The sequence below is a fragment of the Dunckerocampus dactyliophorus genome, chromosome 11, assembly GCF_027744805.1.
Source record: "Dunckerocampus dactyliophorus isolate RoL2022-P2 chromosome 11, RoL_Ddac_1.1, whole genome shotgun sequence".
In the NCBI taxonomy this organism is placed as follows: Eukaryota; Metazoa; Chordata; class Actinopteri; order Syngnathiformes; family Syngnathidae; genus Dunckerocampus; species Dunckerocampus dactyliophorus.
In genome coordinates this window covers 30,184,906-30,198,627 of record NC_072829.1, presented here as the reverse complement: position 1 = coordinate 30,198,627, position 13,722 = coordinate 30,184,906, and the positions used below count along the sequence as shown (strand labels likewise).

Sequence of the window (13,722 nt, the reverse complement as noted above, 5' to 3'; positions counted from 1 at the left end):
CATTTCAGTGTGTTGGTGTTACTGTTCAACTTAGCAAAATCAGGACGATGACGGTGGACAGCCTTCAGGGTCAATGATACTATTTCTAACAAGAATGTACTTTATAGTTATAAGCCTGTGAATATCCTCGTGATAGTTCTAACAATAATATGCTTTATCGTTAGAACAATAATGATACGTTGTCATATCTCATCTTTCCTTGTATCCACATGCAGCGTATGCGAGTAGAGCTCGTGGAGGCCACTTCTTTCCAAGTTTGATCCCTAATAATCATCATTTTAACTGCTTGTATGCCCTTGCATTCTATCCTAATAAAGTCATTGGGCCTCATTCACGAAACGTTCTTACGCACAAATCTGTTCTTAAAGCCTTCTTACGAAGATTTTTGGCATTCATGAAACGTGTTCTTAACTCACAGTTCTTACATCTAAGAACAAATTCTACGAACGCTCAGGAGGACTCTTACGCACAAGCAAAGCTTGCACTTTCAATGCGCAATCGCCCTCATGATGGATTTTGCAACCTGATCCCAAAAAATGTAGTGCAAATAAAATATCCCAACAATCATTTATCATAAAACAACTAAAATATACTCCATCGATAAATATATATTCAAATCCCAATTCATCAAAAAAAAAAGGCTGGCTGGACGTGCGCTGCGCAGAGAGAGAATGTAAAGGGACCATTAGATTTATTTGCTGAAAGCCACCAATATTTGATGTCCCGCTTCAGGCTTCAGGCTTCCCTCTCTGTTCTTGCAGGTGTTCAGGATCATCAGAATAACATCGTAATGAAACGTGGTGTGTCTATTGCGCACGTAGCACCCCCAGATAACGACATGCGCCCCCAGCCACGTCTTGAGCCAGAGCACGGGGCTGCTGTATTAATTAGGCAGCGTCTAATCAAATGTAACCACAGAAAAAATACATTGTCACACACAAACTATGTATTTTGACTTTATTTTTCCATCATGATCGTGTAAATATTTTCTAGAGATTCTGAAATGGTTTGGTTTCTGATTGATGGCCCACCTCCCGTTTCCTCCAGATCCCTCCGGTGCAGTCCAATCTTTTTTTTTAAAGTCTATTTTAAGTCAAAACACTTCTTTTTAACCTCTGCGGTGGTGCGTTTCTCCGTGGAAACGGCATTTATGTTTCCTGCAATGGTGCTTCATGCCGAGTCTTTTTGGATGGCCTGATGACCGGTGGATACACGTGAAAATAAGGTGGTCTTGTGTTCGCTCACTCCTTGTAAAAGCACCTCTATTTCTGTAGAATTGAAGTTTTTCTTTCGTTTGTTGTCCAGCTGCTCCCCAGTCTTGCCCTTGCGCGTTGCCATCTCCGCCTCCAGCTGCCCGTTGCGCACGGCACATTTTTTACCTTGTATGGGAAATAATAGGCGGTGACCTATGCAAATTAGGGCTCACATGCACGGGCATCGCAGTTGGCATTCATCAACCTAAGAACACCGGTGCGAACGATTATCCCTACTTAAGAACGTGTCGTGAATGCGGCGCAGTTTCCATCCCGCGCCTTCTTAAGTACACTTCTTAAGAAGACTTTTAAGAAGATTTTCGTGAATGAGGCCCATTGTTCTTATAACTTAAGAAGTTGTCACCCAGTATCCTCTGTGGTATAAAAGAGTAAGCGGTGTTGTGTGAGACTAATTCCTTATCAGGCCCGTCCCGCTGATCGCTAACGGATTAGTACATAATCCCAGGGCCTTTCCAGAAGCAATTAACCGTTTAGAGGGGAAGCAGTTACTTTGTTATGCGTGGTGTGGATGTAGCGGGACCACCTCTGCATCACTGGGCTGTGGAAGCCTGGGTGAGTTCTCCTCGCCCCTGAATTAGAGGGCTCACCTGTTAGATCAGGGGTCCCAAACTCAGTTTAGTCTGGGTGAGGCTGGGCCACATCAAGAATTGGGAGTAGGGCTCGGAATCTCAGGATGCCTCACGGTATGACACGTCACACGATACATGGCTCGCGATAACGATAATATCTCGATGCGGTGATAGGGTGAAGCAAATCAATAAATAATTGCATAGTGTGTATTTTGCTGCATTCAGCTGGGATAGGCTCCAGTTTACCCGTGACCCGATGAGAAAATGGGTGGAATTTTTGCAGCATATTTGAACCAGAATACAAGCAGTGATGCCGCAAAAAGAGCCAGAGTGTTTTAGTGCAACGTAAATACAAAGATTTGGGTTTAGGTGTCTGACAAACAGTACCTACAGACTGTAGGTACTGTTCTGTCTAGTGACCCCCCTGTTCATTTCCCCATGTGACATACTCACTCTCAGTCCAGTGGTGGCTTCTGCTCGCACCCTATGAGTATCGTTGGCTTAACTTACACCTCGTGGGCCGCATTGACAGCAGTCTTTGATTAGGCCGCAAATGGCGAGTATGAGATCCCTGTCTTAGGCCCTAGGTTCCCAAAGTGGGGTACGCAGATTGCCGTGGGGGTACGTGAATAAAAATTAAAAACAGCTTGACTACATTAGGGCCGAACACTGAGATGTACATAATGCGCTTGAACGCCTCGTGTGAACAAGCAGGTAGTACAGTGCAGAAGAAATGTGACAGCATGAAGTTGCTCATTGTTTGGTGTCGATCAGTGCCTTTCACTTATTTTCTGTCATGCCCCCACTGGGCCCCCGCCACCTTTCACCCCTCCCAGACCCCCCAATTTGAAATACTAATGAGAAACTGATCATATCTACTGTATTTATTTACCTGCACTGTACAAACTGAACTCGAAACCGAAACCAGCGAAATGCAACAAACTGGAGAGTACAAGAAAATTCATGCATGTTGGCAGGTCTGAGCTAAGATTGAAAGTCCTCCCAGACTCTCACGCCCCCAGGGTGGGCCGCCCCTCTATTTGAGAAGCACCGGTGTAGATGAAGAAATAAGTACATTTGATGATGATGTGGTGCATTAAAAGTGTTAAGTCTTTTAGATTTTTCAAGATGATTGATATTTTGTGCTGGTCTTCCTACGTGGGGCTGCGACCAATTCGTGTGTTTTCTGAGCTGTATGAGCTGTCATTTGTTTGTTGCATGGATGCACTGACTGTTAGAAAGCCCCCAATTTTGCACGCGTAAGTACATTTATGCTTTGACCAATGTGTCGTCTTGGAGTGTTGCGGCCACTTTGAACGCACCAAGTGTGACGTAGATTAAAGTTATCATCATTTTCAAGCCATCAACCTTTGGAGTACAATTTCAATGTTATTGAATAAAACCCCCCAATGATAACAGAATTTTTTTCAAAATGAAAAACTTCTAACAGCGCTTCAAAGCATTTCACTGGTTAAGAACTGGTCATTTGTTGAATTTGCAGGATAACTACCATTTGAACATTTGAGTTACATGTTAACATAAGATCCCTTCACAATTCTTACATTGAATTTGTGAGTTTTTGGAGCGTTTCTGCTTGAATTTCTTTGCAAGATGTCACAATAGCCCCCCTCCCACCCTCATAGTTCCATAGGTTCTCAATTGGGTTGAGGTCAGGGGAAAAAAATGGGCCAAACAATGAGCTTCTCTCCTTTTATGCCCAGAACAGCCAATGACTGAGAGGTAGGTATTCCACGCATCATGAGATGGTGCATTGTCATGCATGAAGGTCATTTTGCTACAGAAGGTACGGTTCTTCATATTGTACCATGGAAGAAAGTGGTCGGTCAGAAACTCTACATACTTTGCTGAGGTCATTTTCACACCTTCAATGACCATAAAGGGCCTACCAGCTCTCTCCCAATGATTCCGATTCCAAAACATCACTCAGCCACGTCCTTGCTGACATCACAGCCTGGTTGAGATACGCTGGCCATCTTCTACTTCACTCTTATCAATCCGGACCACCCGAGGTTGCACGGCCCTCGTCAGCAAACAGGATCTTCATGCATTTGTTGGCCCACTGCAAGCGTTTACACTCGTGAGTATTTGTTGGGGGTGGCCAAATAGTAGGTTTATGCATAACTGCAAGGATAACTGGAGGGTCCTACACCTTGAGGTTCATGGGACTTGAGAGGCACCAGCAGCTTCAAGTACCTGTTTGCTGCTTTGTGATGGCTTTTTAGCAGGTGCTCTTGATTCCATACAAAACCTTTCTCATGATGCCTTCACCAGCACAGTCCTGGCTGTCATCTGAATCAACCATACGGAGGTTTTTGTGAATTATTGAATGTTTTCATGCCCTGTCCAAGGCATCGCGATATTTGATGCATTTTTGTCAGCAAAGATCCTTTTTCTTTCCCACATTGCTTGAAATCTGTGGCATGCTTAATAATGTGGAACATCATTTTTAAGTAGTTTTCTTTTAATTGGGCTCACCTGGCAAAATAATGATGACAGAGATTTATATTAGTAATCCAAAGAGCCCAAGACACAACGCCATCCATCAATGTCATTGAAAAACCAAAACTATGATGTTTATGATACTAAAATTCTATTTGCATAATAACTTGGAACACCATGTATGTCCTTTTATACACTGTATCACTTAACATTGTTTTCAGGTAAAAAAATTATGAATTTTGAAGGTGTGGCGGCTTTTATTTTGCTGTGACTGCGCACCACAATCCATTTCATGTTGCGGAAGCCCTGGAATATGAGCTCGGACTCTTAGTGGTCATGTTTACTGGCCCTCCTCTAGCACTGCATAACATGAAGGCAAAGACTAAAAGATAAGATGTCAGTCTTCTGCAGGCATGTCACACGAAGGTTCTATTTATGATGCTCACCTTGTGTCCACTTGAAGCTTCCTGTCATGTTGGTCATGCATCCACACTGGAATTAAAGCTGACATCTTTGTTAGCTAGCTGGCCTTCAGTCACGCCATCCACATGCACAAACGCCATCTCCCTCAGCTCTCTTACATGAGACTTCCCTCTTAACAGCACATCTTGAAGCCCACCATTGTCCCCCTAACACACACACACACAGCATGGCCTCCAGTGATGCGTACACGCTGACAGGGAGAGTAATTGGCCATCAAAGTAATCCAGACTCCTTCCTTCATTCCAGCTCGCCGGAGGCCCGTGGAATTAGACACTGAGTTGCAGCAGGGATATTAAACTGTGGAAGCGAGCGTGCACGGCGGCGGCTGGGGGGTGGCGGAGGCCTGTTTGATGTGTGTGTGTGTGTGTGTCCTAGTGTTTGTGTGTTTGCCCAGTGCGACCTGAAGACAAATAAATAACATCAATAATAAAAGCCCGACAAACAAATGTATTCTCCGAGTCAATATGGCGCCACGACTGTTTGCCACCACCCTCACCCTCGCTCTTCATCCTCGCTCGTCACCGCGTTTGTACGAGCGGCTCATGCAATGAACGCTATTTCCCGTCACCTCGACTCCAGCCGGCAGCAGCTGCTTTACGTGAGGGGCGGAGCTTGGCTTGATGTTTGTGTGGAAAGAAGACCAGGTTGGTGAGACAAATACGGATGTGAACGGTCCTTCTGTTTGATGACGCCCAGGTCATGTGACATGGACTATTGTTATCATTCACTGGCTGAAGGATGCCCCAGCGGTTAGTGTGTGTGCGTCTGTCCATGCGTGCGCATGTCCAATAGACTCAGAGGTAATGCTTGTGTTCCTCCGCAGGTCCACCCGTCAACGTGACCTGCAACATCTTCATCAACAGTTTTGGCTCCATCGCTGAGACAACCATGGTAAGTGCACGTCGCTGTGCGTGTATTTTATTGAAACAACCCATCTTTGTTTCAAGTTGTTTTGAAATGAAATGAAATGCCTGTGGTGCCGCTATAAGTGGCTACCTCGATCGCCGCTGCGCATGCTTACGTAGAAAGCAAAGAAACGCATACAAGACAAAAACGGCACCTTGTAAAAATAATTCATATAAAATAAATAAAAGAAAATAAATAGCTTAAAACTCAATTCAACATGGCGATAACAGTAAGTACACGTTCATTCATCAGTTGTATTGATAGATTGACAATATTTCAGTCCAAGTACACAGCATTCCTAATACCACCGAAGTCAAGGCAAGCCACAACAAAACGTAAGCAGTGCGAAGATTTGTCAATTCATCCAAAAGTAACAGCAACAATAACAAGGAAGTGTAGAAAAGCACATTTCCCTAATGGAGTTCAGGGTGCTTTTTTTTTCAGGTTTTGCTAGCAATGCAAGGAGGACGTGCATGTACAAACGGTATATGCATCTTCCTGCTGACTTATTTTATTTATGTGTAAATACAGTATATAATAATACAATACATACTCTAGTATGTGACAAACAACAAATGGTTTTCTGCAGATTTTTGTCATATAGAGCTTACTTCTCAGTCACTCATTGTCACATGAGCTAGCGCTCGCTCGTGTTAAACCCCCAGCCTCATCTTCTCGGAGCTGCTGTGACACGGTCCCTTGCCATGATGAGCCCCCATCATTGGAAAGCACAGACTTGCTCATTTCAGAAACCACTGGAATTGTTTCAGTTGAGCAAATGGCGGAAGAAGGATGGTAGTTTAAAATGGAATTGCACATCCAGTAGCTGGCGACAGCTTCATAGCCCAAGGCTTTTAATAAAATCATTTGGAGAAGTTGGGCAGGCGGGCTGTAAAAAAACAGGCTGCAGTTTGCCCCTGCCTTGCGTCACCTTTAAAGACACGGCAAATATTTATGGAATTCCCCACTGAAAAGCCCGCAGCTTCCTGTGTGATGCTGATGGCGTCCGCCTCATTGAGCCCGCCTCGTTTAAAGAGCACATCACCTCGGCGGCCATTTGCACCCCCCATGAGAGGGAGGGCGTGTGAATCGAGGCTCCATCATTACACGAAAATCCCATTAGTGATCATTTAGGCAACCGTGCAGATGTAGCACGTTGATAAAATAAGCACCGCCCACCTGTGTGACCTCAGCAAGAAGCTCAGAAAGTGCCGACACGTGTATTTCAAACGCCTGTCTAATCATTCCCAAGTTCTTTGTCATGGTGTCGTGTTCTTCAAATGAGCAGGTGATGCAAACATTATGTGGCATGGCTTCGCTACGTTAGCATCTCTGCAGCGTAACACGCTTTCATTGTTAGACGTGCTTTAATTAAAACACACACCAGCCTTGTTGGGATGTGTGTGTGTGTGTGTGTGTGTGCGTGTGCGAGCAGCTGAGCGACACGTCTGCACGTCTGCCAAGTGAACACTCATCGCTAATCTGTCCGAGCAGATTAGAAAGCAAAACAACAAAGTACAGGAATAATCAGATTTATCAGCTTTCATCTCAGCTCTAAATCCTTTTAGATGATCTCCCGACAAAAGGCAGCGAGCAGGAAACTGCAATGAGGAGTGCTTGCATGATGGAGAAGAGTTGGGATTGATTGGAAACACACAAACACACACAAACCTCCACTCTACACTGCTAAAATGATTATAATGAAGGTTTTGATTTATTAGTGCTTAAAGGGATCGTATGCAGCGGCTGCCTAGATAGCACTTCCTGCCAAGCCAAGCTCTTCCTGCTTCGAGTATGTAAGACCTAACGTGCACGCGCAGTACTTATGTTTGCTATCCCGTGATGTGGCTAAGTTTAGCTGCTAACATTTGCTATCTGTGAATGAACAGCCTGTCCTTACCACACAATGACTCATAATTGTTGCTCGTGTCTCTAAGACTGTTTTAGTGTCCGCGCCGTAGACACGCACATGTGGACACGTACATACGTGTATACCAGTCATGGACATGTATACCCATGGACATGTACGTGTCCACATGTGCAAGTCCACCATCCATGGACGCCACTTATTTTATTTGGACTGACCTTAAATTTACTACCTTTTTCATGCAGTTTAATTGTATTTTAATGGTAATTTTTCGTCTTTGCCGTCACCGGTACCCTTCTGTGGTCACCAAAAGCCAAAGAAAAAGCAGAGCGCAATGTGACCTTAAATTCTCCAGATGCCCCCAGGGCTGACCTGTCGCAAGGACCGCTGACTCTTCTTGAAGGTTTTGTCTGACGTTGGACATTCGATGTGACACCGGACGTTGTGTGAGTTCAAAGTTCACGGTAGGCCAAGCTGCGCGTCATTTGCAGCCCGTTTTGCTAAAACAACACACGCTGTCATTTATGGTGACATTTGAAGGAGCGTGTCAGAGTCACATGACCTTCACGCAATGCATCAAGCAGATGTGTGTGGTGTGAAAAGAGGAAGGTGCATCATGAGCTCGGAGGAGCTGACACAAAGGTCACAAGTGATTAAGAACCCACATGACCTTCCGTATGTTTGCTGGAAGGACAGCTCGTGAGAGGAGACACGAGTGACGATGGTGGTGATGGTGTCTCGTGTGTCGTGGCAGGACTACAGAGTCAACATCTTCTTGAGGCAGCAGTGGAACGACCCTCGGCTGGCCTACAGCGAGTACCCTGACGACTCGCTGGATCTGGACCCCTCCATGTTGGACTCCATCTGGAAGCCGGACTTGTTCTTTGCCAACGAGAAGGGTGCCAATTTCCACGAGGTCACCACCGACAACAAGCTGCTCCGCATTTCCAAAAACGGCAACGTTCTCTACAGCATACGGTGAGTTGAATAGCCACTGCGCACTTTGAGCTGATGTTCAACCAAGCTGATGTCAGCTATTCACGCTTGGGATGTCCCGTCCTGTCCCGATAGCCCGCCTACTGCAGTATTTTCATGACCAAGCCAGAATTTCACACCATCCCGTAATGGCGTGCCTAGGTGGCTGTGTTATACGTCACGAGAAAGCTTCGTTTGTTGAGATTGAAATGGTATGCACCTTCAAAGATGTTATGTTGGCAGTGGTCCAGTCAATGGAACTACTTTGTCTACACCGAGCGGTACTTCAAAAAACATCATTGATCATAGATTCAGCCAATAGACGACTGTTAACTCAATAGCCAATCGACTTGACTGACACACTGGATAGCCAATGAGATTGTGGTTGATGGGTGAACTTTTGTCTTAAAAGCAAGGAACTCCTGTGTAACAGGGCAACAGAAAACGTCCGCTTCGTTCCCCTCGAAGTCTTTGTTTTGCAAACAGTTGTGACAAAATGGCCTTGAAAGACGAGCAAGTGTCAGGAAGCCCTGGAGTTTCGTTTGCGTGAACTTAGTGAAGATTCTGACCAAGTGTCTCCAAATGGAACGCCTTCAGAAAGCCTAAAGTCCTCATTGTAGACAAACTCCGGTTTTGTTGTGTCATAGTCCGATTTGAAACGAGATCATCTTAGGTCTCAAACTATGAACCCAAAACGCTTTTCTGAAACGAATACAGGCAAACCTTTCAAATTCATCTTGTTAGCTTTGAAAGGAGCCCAAAGCCTTGCCTTTACTTTCCATGTGAGCATGACTTTTCCTGGAAAATAATTTGGGAAGTGGAAGGTGCTGAAGTCATCAATCTGTGGCTGTTACGTGTCGGCATGCGTTTGTCTTCATCCTGTCACAGGAAGTGCCACCAGTCTGAACGGCGATGCCTTTTCAGGGAGGAGTTTGGAGTTTGGAGCTGATAGTGAAACTTTAGTTTGTGACTTGGTATTTATTGCGGCCCAGAGACCTTCATGCTTTTCCGCTAGAAGTCTCCTTAATGCGTCAGACTTGAGCTTCCTGCTTTCTTTTCATTGCGTCTCCCAGACATCCAATTCAAGGCTGCAGGAGTTATAGCCTGCTTCTCCCCCTCACTTTTATTGCTTCTGCTCAGCGGCGCCGGTGGTAATCTACAGAGCCTCTTTAGTATTCTGTTGGCGAGCCGGGTCCATCATCAGGCTGAGTCTTCACCTTCAAGGAGGAGGAGGAGCCACATGGGCTCTTCAGATGACACCACCTGAAAGAAGCTCCGTATTAAAGAATCCTGGGCCAAAGTGGTTTTCTGATGTTTATCAGTCAAGAAGCAAGAAGAGACAAGCAGCAGCGTCGGATTCCTGACTGCTGATTGGACACGTCTCAGCTTTGGTTTAAACTACAATTGTCATATTCATGACCAAGTGTGTGCACATAAATGTTGTTGTGTTTTTTTTATTTGCAACACCGCCACAGTCTGATGTGTTCACTGAGCTGATGAAGATCAGGATAATCCTTTTAGCAGGAAGTGATACTGTGTGTGTTTGGCAGAATAACCCTGGTCCTGGCCTGTCCCATGGATCTGAAGAACTTCCCAATGGATGTGCAGACGTGCATCATGCAGCTAGAGAGCTGTGAGTACGCACACACACACACACACACCCACACGGTCATCAGTGTGGGTCCATCAGTTCCATATAGATTTCTCTGCGGCCTCCCCATTCTTGGAGGAGATGTGAGGCGACTTGGAAATGGGGACAGTGTGATGGATCACTGGACATGCAGCCAAGACACACTCGCCGGTCTCGGACCGGCGCCAGTGTCGGGCCATGATGTCAGAAGGTGCTGACAGAGAATCACTTCTATCAGAGCGAGCAGAGAAAGTGCCAATCAATAACCGCAGCAAGCAAAGGACCGCCTCCAGTCCCACTTGAATCACGACGCTTGCATGCACCAAAGAATGAATGATGGTTTCAGAGCAGCTTCTTGAAACGCATGTAAACACCTTAAATAGATGATATTTGACTTTTTAAAGGTGGGATTAACACGTAGGCTATTTGATGGATGGATCATGCGGCAGTCTCCATGGAGGGCCTGTGGAGAGGATGATGAAGCTTGAGGGAAGCGGACACGTTCACAACGACAAGGAGACAAATTCATGTGACAAAAGCTGAAAAAAGTCTTTTCAAATGCATTGATAACCGTTTATGTTGACAACGCCCATTGAGGCCTGGTCCACGGTGTTCTTATTCCCAGAAAGTGCCCGCATGGACGTCCTCACGCAGGGTCCTCATCGGTCCACCGCTTCTGTGAGCATTTGATGTGAGAGCCAAAGCAGTCGTTTCCATGAAAGCGGGTCCGTTTATGTTGACGTGTGTAGTCGCATTATTAACTTAACTCATGATCACTAAGCAGCATGAAGCAAGTATATACTGTAGTATATACAGTACATACAGTATGTATATGCAGTACATAGATATATACGAATGGTAATGCCTGTCTGAGAAAAGTGTATAAAGTGTATGGTGGGGGCTTTTACAGCCTGAAAACATTTCATCATTGTTGGCTACTTTGCGGGTTTCACTTATTGCGGGCTATTTTGGGAACCTATCCCCCGCGATAAGCGAGGGAACACTGTATAGAGGTGTAAACACTCCAGAGACCCAACTATTTGGGGTTTTAGTGCGTGTAACCGTATTGTCACTTTCTTCACTTTTTAGGTGATCTGTCCTGCGTCCTTCCTGGCGAATCTCTTTTTGTTGTTTTCATCCGTTTGAATAAGAATACAGCAGAATTTCCTTTGGGATCAATAAAGTAGCTCGTTAACGAGCGGGAAGTCCCAGTTGCTCAATGTGAAAGTAGCACACGAGGGATCAAACATTATGAATAATTCATGAATGCTAAACTTCATGAAGACCACATCAGCCACAAAGTGACGTCAAGCCCCAAAACCGCTACCAGCCAATCAGAGAGAGGTTTCATGTTGTGTGATGTCTTCTCTCACCAGTCGGCTACACCATGAATGACCTCATTTTCGAGTGGGACGAGAAGGGTGCCGTGCAGGTCGCCGACGGCCTGACGCTTCCTCAGTTCATCCTGAAGGAAGAGAAGGACCTGCGCTACTGCACCAAACACTACAACACAGGTGAGGCGCCCCCTTCATGTGGCGTGATGGGCAGACACACACAACCCTCTTCCTCTTCCTGTGTGTGTGTGTGTGTGTGTGTGTGTGTGTGCACGTGTGAGTGTGCAGCATTGCACACGCACGCCTCGCTGCCTCCCAATCAGACATAAAGCGGGAACAGCGGTGTCGTTTTTCCTGGGATTTATTAGCCAGTGTGGCTGTGAGAGATTCCGCACAGCAACACAAACATTGGGCGACAAAAAGCCTCTTTGAAATACTAATTACCTTTCTGCTGCAATGCAGAACTTTTCTGCTCGCTGGTACCAGACCAGTTTGTAGCTGTGTCCTGGTACCGGTGGACCTGCTGCGTGTTTGACCTTGTGTCCAACATGTTTACTACATGCTTACAACTTGCTTACTTGTTTACTGCGTTCTTGGAACATGTTTACTCCGTGCTTTTAACATGTTTACTACGTGCTTGGAACATGTTTACTACCTGCTTGGAACATGTTTACAATGTGCTTGGAACATGTTTACTACGTGCTTGTAACATGTTTACTACGTGCTTGGAACATGTTTACTACGTTCTTGGAACATGTTTACAATGTGCTTGGAACATGTTTACTATGTGCTTGGAACATGTTTACTACGTGCTTGGAACATGTTTACAATGTGCTTGGAACATGTTTACTATGTGCTTGGAACATGTTTACAACGTGCTTGGAACATGTTTACAATGTGCTTGGAACATGTTTACTATGTGCTTGGAACATGTTTACTACCTGCTTGGAACATGTTTACTACGTTCTTGGAACATGTTTACAACGTGCTTGGAACATGTTTACAATGTGCTTGGAACATGTTTACTATGTGCTTGGAACATGTTTACTACCTGCTTGGAACATGTTTACTACGTTCTTGGAACATGTTTACAACGTGCTTGGAACATGTTTACAATGTGCTTGGAACATGTTTACTATGTGCTTGGAACATGTTTACTACGTGCTTGGAACATGTTTACTACATGCTTGGAACATGTTTACTACCTGCTTGGAACATGTTTACTCCGTGCTTGGAACATGTTTACTACGTGCTTGGAACATGTTTACTACGTGCTTGGAACATGTTTACTACCTGCTTGGAACATGTTTACTCCGTGCTTGGAACATGTTTACTACGTGCTTGGAACATGTTTACTACGTGCTTGGAACATGTTTACTACGTGCTTGGAACATGTTTACTACCTGCTTGGAACATGTTTACTCCGTGCTTGGAACATGTTTACTACGTGCTTGGAACATGTTTACTATGTGCTTGGAACATGTTTACTACGTGCTTGGAACATGTTTACAATGTGCTTGGAACATGTTTATTACGTGCTTGGAACATGTTTACTACCTGCTTGGAACATGTTTACTATGTGCTTGGAACATGTTTACTACATGCTTGGAACATGTTTACTACCTGCTTGGAACATGTTTACTCCGTGCTTGGAACATGTTTACTACCTGCTTGGAACATGTTTACTATGTGCTTGGAACATGTTTACTACGTGCTTGGAACATGTTTACTAGGTGCTTGGAACATGTTTACTCCGTGCTTGTAACATGTTTACTCCATGCTTAGAACATGTTTACTCCATGCTTGGAACATGTTTACAATGTGCTTGGAACATGTTTACTACCTGCTTGGAACATGTTTACTGTGTGCTTGGAACATGTTTACTACGTGCTTGAAACATGTTTACTCCGTGCTTGGAACATGTTTACTACCTGCTTGGAACATGTTTACTACCTGCTTGGAACATGTTTACTACGTGCTTGGAACATGTTTTCTAGGTGCTTGGAACATGTTTACTCCGTGCTTGGAACATGTTTACTCCGTGCTTAGAACATGTTTACAACATGCTTGGAACATGTTTACTACGTGCTTGGAACATGTTTACAACATGCTTGGAGCATGTTTACTACGTGCTTGCTTGGAACATGTTTACTATGTGCTTGGAACATGTTTACAACATGCTTAGAACATGTTTACTGTGTGCTTGGAGCATGTTTACTGTGTG

General features: G+C 44.8%; 1 protein-coding gene across 4 annotated transcripts in view; it reads left to right on the top strand.

Moving 5' to 3' along the window:
• The window catches only part of glra1 (glycine receptor, alpha 1), a 57,704-nt gene that overhangs the window by 29,377 nt on the left and 14,605 nt on the right, over positions 1–13,722 (top strand). For all 4 annotated transcript variants that reach the window (XM_054791161.1, XM_054791159.1, XM_054791158.1 and 1 more), the window contains 4 exons: positions 5,610–5,677; positions 8,314–8,537; positions 10,085–10,167; positions 11,541–11,678. In XM_054791161.1, coding sequence (XP_054647136.1) covers positions 5,610–5,677; positions 8,314–8,537; positions 10,085–10,167; positions 11,541–11,678 — 513 coding nt within the window. The remainder of the gene's footprint in view (positions 1–5,609; positions 5,678–8,313; positions 8,538–10,084; positions 10,168–11,540; positions 11,679–13,722) is intronic.